Source organism: Canis lupus, chromosome 5, assembly GCF_048164855.1.
Source record: "Canis lupus baileyi chromosome 5, mCanLup2.hap1, whole genome shotgun sequence".
NCBI lineage: Eukaryota > Metazoa > Chordata > Mammalia > Carnivora > Canidae > Canis > Canis lupus.
This window is the reverse complement of record NC_132842.1, coordinates 70074336-70096724: the sequence shown is the minus strand read 5'-3', so window position 1 is coordinate 70096724 and position 22389 is coordinate 70074336. Positions and strand designations below refer to the sequence as shown.

At 59.7% G+C, this 22389-nt stretch overlaps 1 protein-coding gene across 19 annotated transcripts in view; it reads right to left on the bottom strand.

The window, feature by feature from the left end:
- Positions 1–22389, bottom strand: part of ADGRB2 (adhesion G protein-coupled receptor B2) — a 35833-nt gene continuing 13444 nt past the window's right edge. For 2 of the 19 annotated variants that reach the window (XM_072827358.1, XM_072827373.1), the window contains exons 3-31: positions 17303–17386; positions 16886–17050; positions 15508–15672; positions 14744–14908; positions 14491–14658; positions 14315–14416; positions 14049–14155; positions 13058–13252; positions 12837–12905; positions 12649–12757; positions 12005–12335; positions 11528–11633; positions 11304–11347; positions 10915–11041; positions 10361–10464; positions 10155–10257; positions 9308–9458; positions 9060–9129; positions 8635–8701; positions 8403–8488; positions 8010–8108; positions 5742–5913; positions 5359–5454; positions 4954–4993; positions 3679–4295; positions 1412–1447; positions 1018–1116; positions 863–919; positions 1–474 (exon numbers count right to left, since the gene is read on the bottom strand). In XM_072827358.1, the coding sequence (XP_072683459.1) occupies positions 289–474; positions 863–919; positions 1018–1116; positions 1412–1447; positions 3679–4295; positions 4954–4993; positions 5359–5454; positions 5742–5913; positions 8010–8108; positions 8403–8488; positions 8635–8701; positions 9060–9129; positions 9308–9458; positions 10155–10257; positions 10361–10464; positions 10915–11041; positions 11304–11347; positions 11528–11633; positions 12005–12335; positions 12649–12757; positions 12837–12905; positions 13058–13252; positions 14049–14155; positions 14315–14416; positions 14491–14658; positions 14744–14908; positions 15508–15672; positions 16886–17050; positions 17303–17386 (3920 nt within the window). In that variant the 3' untranslated portion in view covers positions 1–288. Of the gene's footprint in view, positions 475–862; positions 920–1017; positions 1117–1411; positions 1448–3678; positions 4296–4953; positions 4994–5358; positions 5455–5741; positions 5914–8009; positions 8109–8402; positions 8489–8634; positions 8702–9059; positions 9130–9307; positions 9459–10154; positions 10258–10360; positions 10465–10914; positions 11042–11303; positions 11348–11527; positions 11634–12004; positions 12336–12648; positions 12758–12836; positions 12906–13057; positions 13253–14048; positions 14156–14314; positions 14417–14490; positions 14659–14743; positions 14909–15507; positions 15673–16885; positions 17051–17302; positions 17387–22389 lie in introns of those variants that run through there. The other 17 variants (XM_072827359.1, XM_072827374.1, XM_072827371.1 and 14 more) reach the window with 15 other exon arrangements.

Here is a 22389-nt window from a genome sequence, read left to right as displayed (position 1 = left end):
TCCACAGAGTGAAGTTTATTCCCGACAAAGTTTCCCTCCCCCCTCCCCAGCCCAGGACAGGGACAGACAGCTGGGGTGAAGATGGGGGGGCCTCCGAGAAAAGGGGAAGGGCCCTGGTCCCCCAGGCCATGCCGTGTCTGGCTCCCCCAGCCCGGCTGAGTCCACTGCACCTCCCTGCCCAGCCCTCGGGAGAGGGGAGGGGGCGCCGGCTCCTGGGTGGTTCCAAAGTGGAGTGTGAAAATAGAGAGATATATATATTTATACGCAGTGGGCAGTCCGGTGTGGCACTCACACCTCTGTCTGGAAGTCACCATCAGGTGGTTCTGTGGGCTCCCAGGCTGCTGCTCGGTGCAGGGCCAGCCGTTCTCGGGGCTTGGGGGGCAGCGAGCCCAATGTCATAGACTTGAAGGTGCTCCAGCTCTGATGTCTCCGCTGCTGGGACAAGCCAGGATGCTCCCCAGGGCTGGGCTTCTCCTGTGGGAAGCAGTGGGAAGGACCCATGAAGAGGGGCCAATACCCTCTCACTCATCGTACAGGACAAACTGAGGAGCCCCAGAGAGGGCCAGAGAAGCCCAAGGTGACCCAGTAACCAGGCGCCTGAGATCTCCCTAGCTCCAGAGTTGGGTTCCTGAGCCCTGTGCTCTGAAAGGCCCCCAGGGTCAAGTCTTCCGTGTGCCCACTCTCCTCCTGCCAGAGCCCCGGGCAATGCTCCCCATTCACAGGCAGCCCCAGAACTGCCACTTTATGCATGGGTAGTCCCTTGGTGAGGCGGGCCGAGGTTGCCCAGGCAGGGGAGGAGGGTTGGCAGGGGATAAGCCCCTCAGAGCCCACCTGACCCGGATCCAGCCTGGGGGGCACTTACGCTAGACATGTTCCGTTCGGCTGTCCCACCCGAGGACACACTCCACCGCTTCTCCCTCTGCAATGGGGGCCATGGGTCAGGGTCCGACCCTGGGGGGCCCTGTAGTAGGTGGGGCCCTGAGCTTTGGGCAGGGAAACCTCGGGAGGTGCCCTCACCTTGGCTGTAGACTGGCTGCGGTAGCGGTCGAAAGTGTGGAATTTCTGGTTGAGCTCGTGGTAGAGTTCTGAGTGCCGCTTCCGGGTGTGCATCACCTTCTGGGAGCCACAGGGGGTCAGAGGAGGTGCTCCCCCACTGCCCCCCGCACTTAGCATCCTGGCACCCCACATCTCTCTGCCTCTAGGACAAGGCCTGGCTCTGCCTCTGCTTCAGAGCTCTGGGCTTGGGCTCGGGTTGGGGAGATGGTGGGAAGACCCCACAGAAACCACAGGCTCGTGGTCCTAGGGACTCTGGCTAATTTTAGGAGTGGATCCTCCAGAGACAGACACCAGACAGATGCCTCTCAACACACACACACACACACACACACACACACACACACACACCACTTACCTCAAAGTCCAGGTCTGAATATCGTAACTTCTTTCGCTGAGAGGGAGCACCAAAGAAACAGTGGAGAAGTTTTTTACCACATGCAGGGACTTCAGAGACAGGAACCCTGGCACCCAACATCTGCCCTCGCACCTCCCCACCAGCCCGGGCCTGGGAGCCAGGAAGCTTTAAGGGCAGAGGCCTGGGGGATGAGGAGCTGATGCAGAACCCGGCCGAAGGGCTTTGGCTCCGGCCCCAGGCCCACACTCGGCCACTCCTGTAATGCTCACACATACCCAACACCGTAGGCAGACACACACAGGGAGTATACACATACACACACACACACACACACACACACACACACACACACAAACCATGGACATGCAACCTAAGCCAGGAGTGTGGGAGACACAGATTCCCACATGGGACCACAGAGCAGACACTCCTTCCTCTGCTCCCTGGACTCTACCCCTCCACCCTATCTTGTCCACCTTCTGCCAGCCACAGGCTCCCCTCTCCTTGGAACCCTCCACTTGCCCTGCAAACACAAGGACTTGGGTCTCCAGTCCTTCCTTTGACCCTGCTTTGCTGACAAACCAGTTCTGTTCAAGGAGGAGCCCTTAGAGTCTTTTAATGTTGGAACCAAAAGCGCTCATGAGACCAAGGTCAGCTGTCCCGAGTTATGTGGGGGAAACTGAGGTCCAGGGGTGATGCTAAGACCACCATCCAAGATCTCCTAAAGCCCAGGTCCAGCAGACATGGTCATCACCCCCAGCCTCCATGACATCAGCCTCTCGTGGTCCTCCCAGCCCCCACCTGTCTCCTCTCCATCATCCCTGGCTTCCCCAGCACTAGGCCCTCCACGCTCTGCCCTAGACTTTCTCTTGGCTGTCACCACGCACATGTGTGTGCCCTCCCTGTCCTGGCCACATCTCTCTTTCTGGAGGCAGCAGGACATCACTTCCTGTCCTCTAAGGCCCGCAAGCACCACACACACAGCTGTGCCCAACTAAAAAAACTCTGAATTCCCCGCCCCAAACCGGCTCCTCCGCCTCCACTCCACTGCAGTTGCCTGCACCAGAAGTCTGGACGTCATCCTTGACCCCTCAAGACACCGTCACATTTATTGCTACCTCCCACACAAAGAGCCCAAAACTGGCCCCACCTCCGTGGCCCAACCCTGGGCAGGTGTCCACAGAACAAAACCTGCCGTGACGCCGAACGCGCTCTTCCCTGGTGCCGCTGTCGTTTTGTCTTTGTTATGCCTTCCTGTCTTTGCCATCTGCAGCAGGAGCAGGCACCAAATGTTCAAGAAACATTTTTGGGAGAGAAACTAAACTTGCAAATCTCTAGCTGCTAACTTAATTTCCTTTGTGCGGAGGATGGGGAGAGGTGTCTGAGGCCAAACATGAGCAGCCAACGGTGTCTGAGCTGTGACTCCTGCCCCTGTCCTTATCCACATCTCCATCATCCCTCCCAGAGTTCCAGAACCTCCCAGAGTTCCAGAGCATTCTAGAGTTCTACAGTAGCTCACTGTCACCTGCTTGTTCCCAGTAACTCCCTGAGGAGGCCAGAGGGAAGGTGGGGCAACCACAGAAAACACAGAGGCAGTGAGACAAAGGGGCTCATGTTCTCCTGAGAAGAGAGGGTCAGTGACCACAAGCCTAGGAGCAAGGGCCTGAGGCTGATTTCTGGGATGTTAACAGCATCAATTCCTAATTGCCTAGCACTTTCTACCTGCTTCATATAGAGACAAATGTTTTGTACACTCAATTAGTTCTGGAACAATTCTACAAAGGAGCTCCCCTCTTTATAAACGAGGAGACTGAGGCTCAGAGAGATTACACTCAGCATCTCACCGCTGATCAGTCAGCGCCCAGAAGCAACCTCAGACCTGCCAGACTCAGAGACCCAGGCTCCTGGCCCCCAGTGTGGCTTCTCTAACAACACACTTGGCCCAAACCACAGGCCCCTCAAAGGAAGACCTGTCCTAGCCAGTCACCGCAAAGGAGGCAGTGAATCAAGTGGGGGAATGCACGAAAAAGTGAGCCCTCAGTGTGCACGAGGTCCAGCTGAGGAGTTCAGAGGAGCCAGGTTCCCTTGTATTTGCGGGAGCACAAATGGAAGAAGAACTGCACAGTGTACACACTCCCAGCCACTTTGTACAAAGGGGCTCCTTTGGGGGCAAGCTGGCTGTCCCTTCCCAGCTGCTGCCTGTGACTCAGACATAGTCTCAGGCACATGGGGGCAGGCCTCCCCCCCACCAATGCCCTACAGCCCCTCACCTCCAGGGAGCCCAGCTTCATGGTAGAGCCTGGCACAGTGCGGGGCATGGTCCGGCTGCGTTCCCCTGGCTCAGATACTTGGCGGGCACTGGGCGTCGGTGGTGGTGGCTGGAAGGTCATCCCATAGGGGTTCTGTAGAGACCCATAGGCAGGGCCCAGCCCCAGGCCTGAGTGTTCCACAGACAGGAAGCTGGGGTAGCCTTCCGGGTGGGCCAGTGTCTTGGCAGCCCTCCGAGGGGTGCCCTCAGGCCGGGCCCTTGGGGGATCTTCACCAGCTCCGCCACCACTGCCAGGCTGCAGGCTCAGAGTCCGCCGGGGCAGCACCATGTAGTCCCCCTCAGAGCCCGGCTCGGGCCGCAGCCATGTGAGGTCCAGCTGCCGGAGGCCACCTTCCCCACACATGTACACAGGGTTGGCCTCCTGTGGGGGCGGTGGCTCCCCCAGCCCTGGCGAGGCTGCCATGGGCACCAGGATATTCCCAGGCAGCGGTGAGAAGCTGAGGCCGCCCTCAGGACCCACGAGGCAGGACTTGGGCTCCTCGTCCTCGTCCAGGGATAGGCGGGACAGTGTGCCCGTGATGGTAGATGGGTTGCAAGTGTTGACCTCCTTGAACAGAACTGAGAGCAGGAGTGGGAGAGAGGTAAGTCCTAGGGAGGAGGAGTCCCTGATGCCCTTGCCCAGGCTGGGTAGGTACCAAGCTCCTGAGCCTGGACTGAGTCCAAGGAGAAGAAACTGAGTCCTAGAGAGATGGCTAGGTGATAGGTACTCTCTCACACACCAGATGCATTACGAAGAAGTGGAGTCAGACCCGCCCAGAGACCCACAGCAAGGCAGGGCAAGGAATGAAGCCAAGGCCCAGCTCCTACAGGTCAGCTCCTGGTGCAGGTCCTGATCTCTGACCCCCGTAGCCCTCAGGCTGTCAATACAGCCTTGTACCTCCCCTCTCCCCAGCAGCTCCTCCCCAGGAGCCAGAACTGGAAAGAGATTCTGGTAAGAAGCATGAAAATGATAGAACAATGTGACAGCCACTGTATGCCAAGTACCCATGCCCTAGTAAGGCATCTGATCCCCCCTAATTCATTAAAGCTCAGAGAAGTAAACCATTGGCCCAAAGTCACACAGTAAGTGGTGTTCAGTTTGACTCCAACTTAGAGCTGTCTGACTCTACAGCTAAACCCCACAACCAGACTGTTAACGGGGCCTCCCATGATGGGGCTGGAGGGGCTCCCTTTTTGCCCACCCCTGGGGGCCATTCTCAGTCTCCCACAGACTCACCTGTCTGACAAGCCAGATCCACATCTTTTTCAAAGTCTGACTATAGGCAGAGAGAGACAGAGCAGATGGGCAGAGAGAGGATCAATGTATCAGGGTGGGGAGAAGGGACTCAGGCCCCTCCCTAGCCACCCAGAGGGGCTGCCCTTGGCATACTGCCCAACAGAGCCCACCAAGGCCCCCACATGGTATTCTCCAACCTCACCCAACAGGTGGAAAAACCGAAAGTGGAAAAGACTTGCCCAATACCAGCAGGCTGTCAGTGACTGGGCCCGAATCAAACCTAATCTCTGTCCCCTCCCTGACTCTTATCCCCTCCATGGATGGGAAGATAAGCCTGGGGCAGGAGGACTGGTGGCAAGAGGAGGGAGCAACCCACCCATACCCTTCCTAGGCCCCCTCACTCACCAGGATCTGCAGCTGCCCATTTTTACATGAGTCGGGGGAGTCTTCACTCTCATCGGCCCGGCATACACCCATCTGGCACTTCACCACGTCCTGGACCTGGGGGCAGCGGGTGCCTGCTGGGCCTGAGGCCACCACAGGGCCCCTGGCCACAGCTGGCTGGGCCTCCCACCCCAGGCACCCGGGTGGGTGTGGAAAGAGAGAAGCGCATCCTGTGTAGGGGAAGGTCAAAGGGGAAAAGGAGCCCCAGGAGACCCGAAGGCCTAGGACAAGGCTGCCCCAGGTCCCCAGCTTCCACACCCAGCTGGGGACCTGGTTGGGGCCTGGCTCCTCCCCATCTGCACAGGTGAGGTGGATGGGAGGGGGCGGGAGCAGCCCAGCCCCACCTCTCGGCGCAGGAAGCAGTGCACAGCAGTGATGACAAAGCCCTGCGCCGAGTTGAAGACAGCGAAGAGGGCCTGGAAGAGGACGGAGCGCCGGTCTGTCATGGCCAGGACGGCCGACATCCAGGTGAGCGCCAGCAGGGGCAGCACCACGCAGGAGCTCCAGAGCGAGGCCCTGAGGATGGCAGCAGAGGGCCCGTCAGGGTGACACACCAGGGGACAGGGGTAGCTGAGTCCAGGCCTGCGCTCGGCCTGAGGCCCTCAAGCTGCAGACTGGCAGGGCCCTGAACCCCAAGACCTCAGCAATGTCCCCAAGCAGACAGAGGCCGAGGAGCCAAAGGCAGAGAGGCAGAGAAGAGAGACAGAGAGCAGAAAAGAGCGGCGAGGCCAGAGCAGAGGCTGGGAGAGGTGCGAGGGGCTGAGCCGGAGCCAGAGGCAGCCTCAGGGCACAGAAACAGAGAAGGTGGAAGAAGCCCATGGGAGAGGAGGCTGGGGAGGGAGGCAGATGCAGATGCTGTGAGTTTCAGCCCCAATCTGCGTGGAATCACAGGCCTGGGCTGCACCCCCAGAGATTCCAGGAGAGGAGGGAGGGGACTGGACGAGGAGAGACAACAGACCCAGAGAGAGAGAGCATGAGACAGGCCGACACACGGAAAGATCCAACAGTCAGAGAGCACGGCACGGAGGGCATCAGAGCACACATCTTTGGGGATGGGGTCGGGCCCAGTGCAGCAGAGCCTCTTCCCCCTCTGGTCCCCAAGGAGGCAGTGCCAGGCTCGGGTGGGGTGGGGGTGGGGTCGCTCAGAGCCCAGGGCAGAAAGAGCATAGCTGGGGCTGGCGGGAAAAGCCAGGGTCATGACCAAACCCACACATCCCCCACCTTCCCTTGGCCCCAGGGAGGGCCAAGGGAAAAGGCAGACAGGCTCTGGCATCCAGGCACCAGAGCCAGCCTGCCCTCACCAGCTAAGGCCCACGTGGGCACAGCAGGGCAGGCTTGCCCTACTGGGCCAGGTGCCACGCCCAGCCTACTCTGCCTTAATGAACACCCCGGTAGGAGAGTCAGGCAGGGGTGGGAACAGCTCTGGACAAGGCAGAGAGATGGGCAGGGGGCCAAGGACCTGTCCTAGGAAGAGAAGTTCAGGGCTATTCAGCCTGGCGGGGGGGGCGGGCACAGTGGTCTCCACAGCCCCCGGGGGCGCAGCCAAGACTCAGAAAAGGCCTAATCACAGTCATAAGAGCTACCATTGATTAACCACCAATCCTCTGCCAGGCCCTACACTGAACAATTTACATACATTAGTTCACGCTGTGATCAAAACAACTCCAGTAAACAGGCATGGGGATTATTATCCCAATTTACAGATGAGGAAACTGGAGTGTGCCCAACTGGGAGAGAGACGGAGCTGGGATGCAAACCCAGCTTGGCCACCTCCAAAGCCCAGGCTTGTAACTGCTAGTTCTGAGAGACTGGGTCAGAGAGGCAGACAGCAGCCCGAGGGAGAGGGAGCTTTCTACCAGGCACAGCTTCCCAGAGAGGGTGCCAGATGCTTCCAGAAGCAGCGAGCTTTCCTGACCCCAAAGGTGTGCAAGATAAAGCTGGACCCTCACTGGTCAGGGAGGCTCCAATGGATTTCTGGCCTTGGGTGGGAGGTTGGGCTCCAGGCCCCTGGGGATTCACTCATTCACTCATTCTACTCTTACACGGCTCTGATTTTAGGATTCTCTGCTTCCAGGGGATATCTTGGTGAAGTAGCTCTCTATCTCTAAGATTTTCTGTTCTCCAATCGATTGTGAGATTCAATGCCTCTGAAATTCTAAATCTCAGATGCTATGACAAATGATAAGAGTATGATTCATTCATTCTAACATTCTTAGCTTCTGATTGTCTTATTCTAAGATTCTATCATTCTAAGGTTCTATGAGCTCAAAAATTCTAAGGGCCTAAGATTCTAAAAGCCTCTGTAGGTTGGGGGGTGTAAGGAGGGCTCTGCAGCTGTGCCTGGGAGCTTAAAACATAAGCTGGGAGTGGGGGCAGGGTGGGAGCGAGGGGTGGGCACAGGAACCCAGCATCTTCCAAGAGGCACAGACATTCACTCCCCGCTGCCCTTTGCCACATCAATGCCAAGCCCTTGAGAGTGTGTGGCAGATTGACAGGGCAAGCTTTCCAGGGCACTGGGCTGATATCCCTCCTCCCCCCCACCACGGGCACTGCCCCCCATTCTTTTGCCCCCGCCCGCCCCCACCCCCACCCCCCCGGGGGGCACAACTAACATGGCGTTCCTGGCCGAGGCTGAGCTGAGCAGGGGGCTGGGGACCGCTCCGCACGCTGAGCAGGGGAGGAGCAGGCTGGCCCAGGGGCACCGCTCCGACCTCGGGGGCGGCAAAGACACGGGAGAAGGAGGGGGGAGACACATGGGAAGCGGGAGGAGACAGGGCAGCATGAGCCCCGAGTGGGGTGGGAGGGGGAGGGCAGACGAGAGAGAAAGAGGTGGGTTAGGGTGGGCGAGGGGCTGCAGCAGAGCACTCCAGGTGCCCACCTTGCCTGCACCCTTGATGCACCAAGGTCAGGAAGCCCCGGCCGCATGGGCAAACCCTGAGTCTCCACGAGGCCCGGCCCACCCTCCCTGCACCACTGCCCACAAGGCCACGTCGCAGCCCCCTTACCCGGCCCTCTGCTTCTTGGACTTGTCCGAGATGCCATCGCGTGCCATGAGCTTGTTAAAGACGATGATTCCGATGAGCATGTTCACCTGGGGCCCAGTGGGGGTGGGGTGGGGGGAGACAGGATCACCAGGTGCCCTCCTGGCAGCGAGACCCCCAAGTGGAGATGGGGTTCAGGGAGAAGATTAGAGCCCCTATGGCCACACCCCTCCCCAGATGCTGAAGGGGGACGTACCAGGACGATGACAGCAGCGGGCCCCACAAAAGCATAGAGCAGGCCACCCTCCAGGGAGAGCCAGCAGCTGGAGTGGAGGGGAAAAAGGGGCATCAGATACCCAGGAGGCCCGCTCCTTGCACGCCACCTCTCAGGGCCCACTCCCAGCTGGGTTACAGTGAGCCTCGGTTTCCCCTCTAAAAAAGATCTGGCCCTGACAGGTATCAAACAAGGCTGATCCCTGAGCTCCGTGGTTCTTGGAGGTTACCCCCCAATCCCAGTACATCCCTTCACAGTCCAGGAAACAGAGGCTCAGAGACGGGGAAGAATTTGTCCGAAGCACGGCAGACACAGGCCAGGACCGCAGCCTAAGAAGACCCAATGCCCGGTGTGATGCCCCAACAGGTCCGCTAACCCCCGCTGCCCGCCACAGGAGGCCCACGTACTAGCTGGATGTACCGTATCCTTTGGTGCGGGTGAAGCCGACAGACACGGCCACCACCAGGGCGGGCAGACCTGGAGGAGCGAGGGGGCCACAGTGAGATGGCTGCCAGTTCCCGAAGCCCTCTCATCCTCCCAGACCCAGCGCAGCTGACCCCGGGCCCAGAGAGTGGGGCCAGGGCCAAAGTTGAACCCGTCCTGCTGCCCCGGCCCCCAAGGCCCGGTGCCAGAGTCCATCACGGGCCCTGCTCACCCCAGCCCAGGCAGAGGAAGCGCTTGCGAACAAGGCGGGTACGCATCCGTCCGATGACAGCCAGGTAGGACTGCCAGGCCTCAGTGAGCACCCAGCAAAAGGAGGAGAGGAAGAAGAAGTGCAAGAAGGCGGCAGTCATGGTGCATACACCCTGCAGAGAGAGGAAAGGGAGGGAGTGGCCCTGAGCAGCCACCAGGGTGGGAGGCGCCAGGCTTCCCACACCCGCTGCTGGGCGCTGCCGTGGCCGCCCACCCGAGCTCCGCCCCCCACAGAGCCCTGTCAGGCACCCCCGCCTTTCTGCACCCACACGCAGCACGACACGGGCCCGGTGACATGCACACAGCACTCGACATCCGGGAGGCGGGCAGGCAGGCCACCCACGCGCAGACGGGGCTGGCAGGGGTGGGGACAGACAGGAGCACCTGCCACGTCACGGCCAGGCGGGCCCCACGCCTGGCACTTGTAGCGCTGACACTGCAGAGAGGGCCGAGGGGGCTCACAGGGGACAGCCAGCCCAGGTCATCCACAGGCAGGTGGCACAAGAGGCCTCGCTCGGGCCCCACAAATGCCACCCACCTGACACATGCACAGAAGCTCAGCTCACATACGTGTCCCTAGAGGCACACATTCACCACTCAAGTACACACACACCCCTCTCCCGTGCCCTCATGTCGGCTCACACACCCTACTTCCCACACACACCCTCCCCCAACACAGGGCTCGGGTGTATACAAACAGCCGCCACCTGGGCACGTACGTGCAAACACATGCGCTGTCACCTGCAAACGCTCTCCGCCCTCAGCCCTTTCACTCCACTCTCACCCTGGTGCCCGTGACCTGCACCTGCCTTGCTCAGCACCCGTGACTGGCCCACGAGGATCAGGACGTTGGACGCCAGGATGGACAAGCAGAAGTTCAACAAGATGATGGAGCGCTCGGATTTGATGAACCTGAGAGGGCGCAGTGGCAGGGACACAGGAGCTAGCGGCCCCGCCCAAGGCAGGCGGGCTGGCTGGCCGCCTCCCACCTCAGCCTGCCCCACGTCCCACCTACCTCCAGAAGGCCGCATAGATGGCGAGGAGGGTGAGCAGCGCCATGCACGACACGGCACAGCCGATCACGAGGGGGACCGAGGGGGAGCCTGCCAGCTCCAGGGTCTAGGGAGGATGAGCAGGACTTACCGGGTCACTGGGCCAGGCAGCTGCAGGGGTGCCCTGCCCCTCCCCACTCCCCTGTCTAGGCCTGACTGGCGCCTCTATCTTCCTCACACTCACACCGTTGGATTCACATGAGCACAGGGCAGACACAGTCACACACGGAGATGTGCGTTCATGCTCGGTCACCCACACTTTACTCTACGCAGCCAGACATGCACGTGTGTGTACCCGCACACGGTCGCCCACCACCACACATCCCCGGGCACACGTCATCCCTGTGAGCACCATCCCAGCGGCACAGACTTCCCGTGTGCCGTCCCACGAATGCACCTGCTCAGACTCACATGCCGATCGCCCAGGTCCCTGCCAACACGGTCACAGATGGCTACTGGCAGCCCAGGAGCACCCCACCCCGCCCCCACCCGACCCAGGCACTTCCCTCCTGCTCACCAGGTCCTTGGGTGGCTGGGCCAGCACAGCAAAGGTAGACAGGTGCTGGCACTGGCAGCGAGTGTGGGCTGCCTGTGTCTCCAGCGTCTGGCAGCTCTCGGTGTCCCAGTCCCCTGAGCTGGCATCTCTGGAGTGAGGGGAGAGGTGGAGTCATACCCAGCCCAACTCTGTGGCCCCACCCCTAGTGCTGGCCACTGCCCAAGGACAAGGGACATCCAGGGTAAGGCCCCACACAAGAGGCAGGCAGCTGAGAGCCCCAGGATGTGCCCCTGATCCCCCGGCCAAGGACAATACCAAGGAACCCTCTGGCCTGCCTGGTGAGACAGCCCACCTGACAGATAAGCACTAAGGCCACACCCTCCCCCACATAGAGCCCCTGCCCAACTCACGCTCGGGAGTAGTCCCAGCTGGCACAGTGGGGATCCGTGGTGCCCTGGGGAGAAGTCACAAGTACAGTTTGGGGTGGGAAGCTCACCAACCCAGACTATCACCCATCCTGCCATGGCAGAGCCCCACACAGGCCAGAGGTTTAGCCCGCTCTCAGGGCAGACCACCTGCCCATCAGATAGGCCTTTAGGGTGTCCCCAGGGTTACTGTCTAGGCCCCTACTCACGTTGATGATGTAGGAGAGCTCCACTGTGATAAGAGGTTCAGCTGGTGGCTGGGTGGGGGGCCGCACAGTCACTGTCATCACTCTGGACGTGACGGCCAGCGGGGGTCTGGGGGACAGGTACTGAGATCAGCTCCTGCCAGCGGTGCCCAGACCCCATCAGGATCCCCAGAGGTACTTGGGATCAGAGGCAGGGGGCTACCAGGGAACCATGGGCCTGGGAAAGGCCTAGAATTCAGTGGGGCCTAGAACTTCAGATGAGGTCCAGAGCTCAGACCAGCAGCCCCCAGTCCCTGTGAAGCCTCTGGGAGCTGTGTGGACACCTCTGAGAATCACCTGTATCCCCAGCCAGGCAATGATGCCCAAGGCCACAGAGGGAGCTCTCCGTGGCCAGCACAGGCTCAGTACAGAATAGTACAGGCAGGCTCGGTCCTCCTCCTCTCCCCTGGGCAGCCCCCTCCACCCTTCTCAGGGACTCACCTGGGGGGTGGCAGGATGAGGCCAAGCGTGCGGTAAAGCACAGCACCGATCACAAAGTAGGAGGACGACTCCTCAGGATCTGCTGGCAGGAGGCGCTGGTGGGAGTGGCCTGGGCCAGGGGGCACGGTTCCTGGGCCCCTCCCCCTGCCAGGGCTGCCCGAGGTGCCAGAGGCAGCTGGCTTCCCAGGGGTGGAAAGGCTGAGCACCTCCTTGGGTAGGAAGAGGCGGTCCTCCGAGTGCCGCACCCAGTCCTTCATGCCCCTGCGGCCACGCATGGGGAACGTGATGTCACTGGACACGGCGGAGACCGGTTCTCGCTGAATGCTGATCACTGCAACCCACACCAGAGACAGGGGGACAGAGGCAGAGGGGAGAGTCACAGGGGAAGAAACAGATTCAGGAGAGGCAGATCCCGAGGTTGGTACATACACAACAGGTGCGGGGTACATGCACAGAGAAACCACCCAGAGGTGGGGGAGAAGAGACATGGAAAGAGATACAAAGTAGGGGCAAATGAGGGGAACAGAGGACCCAGAGAAAGAGAGAGAGAAAAAACAGGAAGAGCCCTCAGAAACCATCCCTCCCCCACAGCGGCTCAGGTTTTCCCATATCCAGCACCCACTCCCCAGCCTGCCTCCTTGTACCCAGGTTGTCTGTGACAATCAGAGAGCTCTGGAAGGCCTTGAGGGCATCTCCCACCAGGTGAATGAAGTCCTCCACAACACGAAGCAGGTGCACAGAGCCCGGGGATACCTAGAGACAGACAGTATATGAGGTTTCCAAGGCAGGGGTGGGTCACGGAGGAAAAAGCCTAGGAAGCCCTGTCCCTCACCTGCTGAGCATCATCCCACTTATCCTTGTTCTCTGCATCCACCATGAAGCTCACCACCTGGAAGAAGCGCTGGGGGAAGAGCAGTGGGTGTCAGGAGGTCCCAGCCCCAGCGATGGTATCTTCCCTGCCACAATCACACATGTGCCACCCCCAGCAGACCCTGCCAACCTCCCACTTCAGTCTAGGGTGCCCTCCTTCCTTCCAGTGGGGCAGGGCAGTACCTGCACATCATCAGCCGAGGGCACATAGGTGGCCCTCTTGAAGGTGTCAGTGACGTTCCTTAGAATGTCCACAGAGAAGAGCAGGTCCCCACTGTAGTAAGTGCGCCGGGCCAGTAGCTCTTGCAAGCTGCGCACCACTTGTGACATGCCCTCACCTGCCAGCATGCGCTGCCCTTTGGCCAGGTGCTCCCGAAGCTGCAGGGGGACAGGCGGGAGGCTGTCACCAGAGTGTCAGGAGCTGGGATCGGCCGCCAGCCCATCCCACTCTAGTCCACCCACTGCTTGCATCCAGAGGGGGAGACAGGGTGAAAAGGTCAGAGAGCAACGCTCAACGGGGCTCATGGGAGACAGAGTCCAAGAAAAAAGCCTAAAGATACTTTAAAAAGACTGAAATAGAAACAGCTAGAGAAGGGAGGTGCTCAGATGTACACATAAAAGATGACAAGCACGGCACAGGGACGAGGTGCCTCCCCATCCCAGGGGTCATGCACACTCTGAAGCGTAATGCACCCTCACTATCACTCTCTCTTTCAAACACAAGCTCCGAGTGCAATCACACAAGTACCAATTGCAGTCAGACACACACGACACGCAGGCCACATTCACTGCCAACACTCGTAGCCCATGGCAGGCCCCGGGCTGGGCACTGGGAACACAAAAGCAAATCCAACTTTGTCCCTGCCTTTAAGGAGCTCTCAGTCTAATAGGACACAGACATCGCAAAGAGCATTCATGACACCTAAGGACTGGGAAGCTCAGGGGACCAGAGAAGCACAGAAGCAAGTATCGGGAATAAGGGCAGACACTTGCGACTCAGGCTTTGAGGTATGAGTAGGAGTCTGCTAGGCAAGGAGAAGCACAGCCAGGCAGAAGTAGGCACAGCATATGTTTGCCAAGGCACATAGGCAAGAGCAAGAAGCAAGTTCCCTCCATCCCCCACCAGAGCCTGGGACAGACCCTGTGTTGCCCCAGCCCAGCAGGGCACACTCACGGACAGGTATAGGTAGCGGTACTCGTGGGAGATGCAGCGGGCGAAGCTGGGCAGACCCCAGTATGCCACGCCCTGGGCACTGAGGAGACAGCGGCGGCTGGCAGACCCTGCAGGGGGACAGGACAGGACATGGGGGGAGGTGTGGGGGCCAGACTCCACACCTCAGGATGGAGGCTCAGACAAGCAGTGAGGGAAAGGGAGCCCAGAAGGGAGTGATCGGGAATGGCCTGGGTGGGGCCCTCAGGGAGAGCCACGTCACCCCTCACCTGAGGCGTTGGGGGGGCACTTGTTATAGATGATCTCGCCAGCAGCCGCCTTCTTCCACGTCATCAGCATCACATACTCGTCCCTGCACATCTCATGGAAGGCTGTAGGAACAGGGGAGGGGCTCAGCCAGGCCCACAGGCTTGTCCCACAACCCCCTGAGTCCTGTGGCCAATACCTGGACATCTCTTCTCACTGCAAGGCTTCACCTCCTCTCCGGTACCCTCGCAGGGGTAGCCCTGCGCACCCGTGGCCTGGCACATGCGGAAGCGGCGCTGCCAGCCTGTGTCACACGTCTTGGAGCACAGGCTCCATGCATTCCATGGCCCCCACTTGCCATCTGTGGCTGCAGGAGAAGGGGGGCGTGAGTGGCCCCAGGTGTCCCCTGGGGGGCAGGGCTGCCACCTGCCACCCTTGCAGCGAGCACTCACCCGGGCACTCAAGGTTGCTGCACTCGCGTGTGTCCGTGAGGGCACCCGTACACGTGGCCCAGGCTGGGCCCGCCACACTGCACTTCCGGCTGCGCTGCTGGGTCCCATTGGCACAGGATGTGGAGCATGGGCCCCAGGGACCCCATTCTAGCCACTGGCCTTCCACTGCATGGGGAGACACAAGCAGGGGTGGCCGTTGAGCAAAGGAGTGTGGGGACCCGGGGAGCGGGGCAGGGAGAGGGCAGAGCGTGCTGGGCATTCAGACTTGAACTAGGCCAGACCCACGGGAGAGGGGTGGATGAGGGGATGCTGCAGTGAGCAGGTGGGGCCTGGCCTGGGCCCGCCTGCCTGTCACCAGCTCCAGGAACACAGGCTACCTCACCACGAGGTGGCACTTGCTCTCTTTTGTTTAGGGAAATGGGCCCCAGGGACACCTTTGGACCTCTGCCCACTCTTAAGCCCAGATTTGTGTCCCCTCACAGCCAGGCTGGCCAGGAGCACCAAAGGACAATGAACAGCAAGGCCATCGGAGGCTTAGGGGAAGGGGCAGTCTTCTTTGGATGGGGTTACAGAGTGCCAACGCCAAGTCTGGGCGGGGCCACCTCACCTCCCACGCGGGCAGGTACACTTCACCAGTCTCCCCATGCTTGGTCAAGTCTATGGGCCCCCAGGGGCAGGGCACCGGACCTGACTGCCTCCCCTGGCTCTCCCGACCCCCACCCGGCTGGGCAGCGCCCGCCTGGAAGCCCACGGGCGCTACTGACCCGGGCAAGCGGCCATACTGCAGAGCTTAGTCTGCAGCTCGGGACCCTCGCAGGCCTTGCCGCCGTGCTGGGGGGGCACGCAGGTCCGCATCCGGCTCCGGGACCCCCGCCCGCAGCTGCGGGAGCACAGGCTCCAGGACCCCCACTCCTCCCACACGCCGTGCACTGCAAGGAAGCACGTGGCCGGTGGCTGGGCGGCACCTTGGCCCCGCCCACTGCCCATCCGCCCACCAATCAGGAGCCCCGGCAGCTCTGCGACCGCTCCTCATTGGCTCTGCATTGGGCCCCAGGACTCCGCCCTTTGGGGGGATGTGGAAGACACAGGCTTCTAGTCCCAACTCCCACAGGATACCTCCTGTGGACACCAGGACAGGGAGACTAGGACCGGCCCAGGAGGGGAGCCAGGGCTCCTCCTCTCCTGGGGGCACAGGAAAGCCCAGGAAAGGGCTCAAGATCCGCCCCAGCCTATTCCCACCCCAACCCTCCGGATCCCCAACCCCAAAGCACAAATCCAACACGACAGGGCTGGGGCAGGAGTGGTGCCCCTCCCGACCCCAAGCGCGTGGACACACAAAGAGACATGAACCTCTACATGGACACTGACACACAGAGCTCACACTCTGGAACACAGCTTTCCCCCAGCCTTCTGTAAGCTCTTGCCACACCCCCAAGTGCCGAGACCCCTTCCTGGGTAGCCCTACTCTAAATCCACAGCCAGGAGTTGGGCATGGCCTGGGCACCGCTTCACTCCCTCAGTGAACAAGGAGCAGGACTGGCTGAAGCTGCCCACCCGGCCCCGCCCCCGTCCCATGGCAGACCACCTGTCCCAGGCAGGCACATGCAAATTCTCAACACTCCATGCTGGACTGAGGAGGTTCCCAGGGGACCGGGATGGGGCGCCAGAGGAGGGCAGGGATGGTCAGGCAAGGTTTCATTCAAGAAAAAAATGGCATTTGTCTTCCATCTCAAAGGGCAGGCTGAACAGCAACAGCCAAGGTAGAAGTAGTGTGGGGGGGTGCGGTATAGGATGGGAATAAGCAAATGCAGGGACCTGGAAAAGTGCAAGAGGTGCTAGTATGGCCAGAGCGTAGGGAACAGAGGGGGCAATGAGGGTCAAAAGATGAGCCTTGGTTACCGGGACACAGGCATCAGGAGAGTGGGACTAGAAGTGAGCCCCCTGGTGTGGGCCCTGGCCTGATTCATCTGCGTCCCCAGTGCCCTTTGTGGGGCTGGGCATGGTGTAGGGGACAGTCAAGTTTGCTGAATAAAAAAAAAAAAAAAAAAAAGGAGGCAACCAACCATCTTTGGAAGATTAACCTGCCCAAGTCCCAGGCAGGACCTAACCCTGCAGGCAGACCAGGCGGGAGGATGGGCATACCTGGGCAGGTGGCTGAATTGTTGCAGGGCCGGGTCTCCCGCAGGGGCCCGCTGCACAGGGTCCCATAGGGGGAGGACACGCAGGAGCGGGTCCGCACCTGCAGACCCTGCCCACACGTCAGGGAACACACGCTCCACGGGGACCACTCCTCAGCCGCCGGGTCGCCTACGAGAGAGGGACAGCGTCGGCGGCAGGGGGCACCTCCCAAGCACTCAGCCTCATAGGGATCCTCCTACCCTGACCCCAAGTGACAGGCTCTTGACGAGGCCACCCGGCCCTGCCCACAGGCCTCACGTGGAAGAGATGTGACTGAGCTCTAGGACACAGACACGGACGGGCACACGCCAAGCACACATGCCACCAGACGCCACACAGTCGGGCCCCCGCCGCAGAAGGAGGGAGGCGGGCCCGAGTTACCTGTCTGCGCCATGTACAGCCCAGGCTCATCTGCAGACCTTGGCCACTGGGTTTTCACCTTCGGTTCCTCTTCCGGCTCCTCACCTGGAACACGGAAGTGGTGGCAGGGGCTCAGCAAAGTCCAGCTCTGTCCTGCCAGAGTGGCGCAGAGAGGACAGCCTTGCTCGCCCTCAGCCTGAGGGTCCAGAACCAACTGCAGGCGATGCTGAGAAGGCATCAAGGCCTTTCCTCTGCCCCCGCACCTCCATTTCACAGATAAGGAAACTGAGGCTCAGAAGGCCACACAGGACTCGGCCATAGCCTTAGGACTCTCTTCTCCTCTTGCCTCAGGTAGACTGAGGCAGACTGGAGAGGAGTGGCTGGCCACTCATGTCAACGAGCTCTGGGAGGCTTCTGGGTCATGTGCGATCCACACCTACTCCTTTAATCCTCAGGGACCATCATCTCTGTTTAAACATGAGGACACTGAACACCAGAGAGAGGAAGTGACTTGTCCAAGAGCACACAGCTTGGCGGGCCTGAGGCCCTGGCTCCTTCCTCTCAGGGGTCTGAGTCCCAAGGCTGACAAACAGACCACCTCCCAGCCTGCCTCTGGGACATAATTCATGCCAAGCCATGGGCTGTGTTTCAGGCCTGGATTCTGCTCCCCAGGCAGCACTGGGCTGTGACCTGGAGGCACAGGTCAGAATGCTGCTCCTCTGTAGACCAAGGGCCTACAACCTGCAGACCCTCCTCCCCACAGCCCCTGTGGCTGGGAGAGCAGGAGGTGCTCCTGGAGGCCGCCGCCGCCTCGGCCCCAGCCTCACCAGGCTCTCAGCTGACCACCCTGATTTATGTGTCTGGTCTAGGCCTTGGAAGCACCACCCGTGCTCGAGAAGGGGCTGGGAGCTCCCATTCTCCAAAGCTGGCCCCTCCTGCTCAGACATGAGCTCATCCAGGCCCTCTCCCACAGACAAGGTAGCACGGAAGGGGGCCGATGCAAGCCCAGAGGGGAAAGATCCAGCCCATGCAGAGGCTGCTGGGCAGATGGGAACAGCATTTGGGACAGGACCCAGCCCAGGCCCTCTTCTATGTCTGAAAGCCAGGTACTGCATTTGAAGGAACCCAAGAGGGCTATGCTCTTTCTGCCCCCTGCTGCCCAGTCCAGGCCCTGCGTCTGAGAGAAAGCTCTCTCGGACCAGGTGCCAAGAGGGCCCCCTTGAGTAAACCCGCTGTGCAGGAGACCCTGAAGCGCCACTCAGCCCAGCTTCCGGTCTCATCAACACTGGGGCCCTTCCCTCTATTTCAGCCACTAGTCCCAGAACTCAATTGACAGCCTCCCCAAAACTTCACCACCTCAGAAACCTGGACCACCAGTCCCCCTCCTCCCCAGAACAACTTTGGAGTCAGACAACCCTGGATCCCAAAAGGGGCATGGACACTGACCAAGCTGTGTGACCTTAGGCAAGTGTCTTTGCCTCTCTGATTCTGGTTTCACCTCTGTACAACAGTACTCGGAATACCCCCTACCTTGAGGGCTGACTGGAGGACTCCCTGAGAGGAGGTCATGAAGCCCTTAGCACCCTACGTGGCATGTGGTGAAGACTCAGAAGGCAGAAACTATCTGGCTTATCTTTACCATCTCCCCTCCCCTCACAACCTGCACCTCTTCTGCATCCTCACTTCCACCCTGCAGCCCCCCGGGCCTCCTCCCTTCATATAGCATCTGCGATCCCTCCTGGCCTCACTTTGGGCCCCACCTCCACAGAGAAGGTGTCCATGCCCCACTTGCCCACTCCTGAATCCCCTCACCCAGCACTTCCACCACACCCGCTTAGCCAGTCCCCAGCCCTGGAGCCTTGTGACAAGCCGCCTTCTCCACGCCCACCCCCAGGCTGCTGAAGAAATCCACAGCTGTGCCAACTGGCACCAGGACAGATTCAGGGCTGCATATCCGCTGGGTGCCTGGGGCTTCTCAGCAGCGCTCCCCGGCTCCCCACCTTCCCCGTTCCCCACCTGGACTGTGCCAGACCTTGACCTCTCTCCTTGAGCTCATCTCTGCCCCCTCTCTCTCTGCAAGGAACTCCTTTACAAAGAAAGCAGACACTGTGTCATAGAAGTGCCCACCACCTTGCCCCTGACTTCTTGCCCTATCCCTCTAATTCCCAAATTCCCTGCAGTCCTTTTTACAAAGGCCACACATCCCACCCCGCCCCCAACCCTGGCCTGGTCCTGCGTCTACCCCTCACACCCTCCAGGAGCACTCCATCCATTACCCTCTGGCTTGGCATTTGGTCAGCACCGTTGTCTCATGGAAGCTCAAGAATGGACCTCCATTCTGCGGGGAGCCCTTCTTTGACTCTCCTTCCTCCAGCTACTGCCCTCCAGCTCCTCTTCCCCATCAGTAAGTAGTCCACAGCTGGCACTCTAGTTTTTCACCTGCCACTCACATCCTGGCTCAAATGTCATCTCGCCTGGTAATCCACTGCAGTCTGGCTTCTGACCACATCTTTCTGCTGAAACTGTTCTCGACAAAGTCATCAACACCCTCATTGCTAAATCCTATGGACGCTTTCAGCTTCGCCCCGCTTGACCCCTCGGCAGTATGGGGCCCTGCTGACTCTTCCTGCCTTAAAACACTCCCCTCCCCAAATCTCCTGGTTTCCTCCTACCTGTCTGGCTCTTCTGTCCCAGTCTCCTTGACTGGGCTGGTCTGTCTTGCTGCTGCTTCCCACATCAGGCATCCACGCTTCATTGGGCTTCCACTGCACTCACTGCACCCCCTGTACCCCCAGCCCAAGGTTTGATTTAGCCCCTCTGAATGTCTGTTCCCGAGTCATTACCCCCTGCACCCACTCTGGGCTTTGCTCCTGTGTAGCCTCCTGCCTTCTGAACAGGTCTCCTGATGAGGGAGGGGCCCCCAAAATTCAAAATAGGACCACCATTTCTTCTCAAATCTCTACCTGCTTTTCCCCCACCTTTTTCACCTAGAAAGCTCCTACCTGGGATGACCAAGGAACGCACTGCTCCTAGCTGCCCCTGTCACCCCACAGGGGTCACTGGAAGTGATCCCTTGTAAATCTGGAGTATCAGCTCCGCCCAGCAGTCCTCCACCGAGACCAGCCTCAATCCTGACACCCATTTCCTAGTAAACGTTCTGCAGATACTGCTTGACCTATCACAAATCCAGCTGAGAATCCCCTCATCCAGCTCCTCCTTTGGCATCTTGATCATCATTGTGTCTGTCTGTGGCAGCCACCATCCACCGGCCTGGCATCCAAGACAGCCAGCAAACACAGAAGTGTTGAGAGAGCGGTCTGACCCTCCCGCCAGGACTCCCACTACTTCCCAGGGCCTCCAAAGCCTCTACAAACTGTGCATCAACCCTTTGCTGGCCAGTCCCATGATATAACCAGAGGTGATGGCGGTGGCTTCTAGAATCCACCCCCATTTGAAAATCAGAATGTGTCCCAGGCCCAGCTCTGGAGTCCCCCTCCTGGCCTCCTGGGCTGGGCCCAAGAGGGGAGGGTGAAGGTGAGGGTTAGGTAGCTGGGGCCTACACTGACTGTCCTCCCTTCTGCCCTCACCCCACTGCCCTCAGAAGGGAAGCCAGCAATTTACGTCCCCCTCGTCCCAACATGTGAAAGCCAGTTCGACCTGAGTGTGAGGAACACAGGTAGGACCAGAGGAGTCACCTATGGAAACCACACGTACTCAGCACATCCCACGTGAAGGCCCACAGCTGGGGGAATCTAGGAGGCCGCTGATCCAACAGGGCAAGAAGGGGTCCAGGAAGGGGTGCGAGTGCCCCCAGAACTCCCGAGCTTGGAGGACCCGGGGTTCGGCCGCTCACCGTCCTGCAGCCTATCGGCTTTCCCCCCCTGGGAGCCCGCAGTGGGCAGGACCCACCTGCTGCCTGGGACTCACTTCCCTGCTCAACCCGATGACCTCGTAACCTTTCTGTTCTGTTGGGAATAAGGTAACGCTTACTGCTCCACCTCTGCTTGCCAGTCACCAGGCACTCTATGTCCCCTCATCTCATCCTCACGAGGGTGGGTTCTCCCCCGTTACTAATGAGGACGGAGGCCCCGAGGCCTCATCCTGGGGAAGGGCTGAGCAGCACTTGAACCGGCCTGCCAGACTCCTCCAGAGGCCACGCTCGCTCCACTGAACTGCATGGGCTCTAACAAAACACAGTCCAACTTAGACCTCCTCAGAGACACCTTTCTTAATTCCCACGGGACCTGCAGTCATTTTATCCCCCCAAAGCTCCACACGCTTGCTAGTGTTATTCTGTTTTCACACCACCATCTAATTGTTCCTTTGCACACCCACTCCTCACTCCCCACCCATGAGCCTGATTCTCTTCTGTAGCCTCCAGCATGATCCTCTGGGAGCCCAGCTGAAGCCACACACACTCCCCTGCTAAGGAACTTTCAGTGGCTCCCCACTGCTACCCGTGCAAACCTCTGAGCCTGGCATGCGCAGGCCCCTGTTGACCTCTCCAGTCCTGTTTCCTCTTCCCACCAGGCAGCTAAGCACACTCCAAGGTCATGTGGGCCAGCGGGAGGGACGGAGATTTAAGGGCCAGACATATGCAGATGTGATTCCCAATTCTGCCACAGTCTTGCTGTGTGCCCCTGGGCAAGCTGCCCAACCTCTCTGAGCTTAAAAATCTTCAACTGAAAATAAAAATGATACATCCTACCACAGGTTTAGAATGAAGTGAAACAAGATATGGACCGCCTGAATATGATAAGCTCTCCATACAAAGGGAGTGCCACCTCCTTCTTGTTATCAACACACTTTCCTCTCTGCCATTGGTGTTTCCTCTCCCTTGGAATGCCCCTCCTCCACCTCAATCTGCCCACCTTCTACATGTTAAATGCTGCCTCCTCCAGGAAGCCTTCCTAGGCTGACTAGCCAGGAGTTTGGCTATACTGGTCTCTTCTGTGGCTGAGACCCTAGGCTGCCTCCCTCTGCAGCTATGAGTATCCTGGGCTCGTCCGTCTTGTGGGCACTGTGTGAGGATCTCAATCCTCTCTTGTACAGAGGGTCTAGCTCTGAGCATCTAGACAGAAGACAGGCATTCAGCAGACATGGACCAG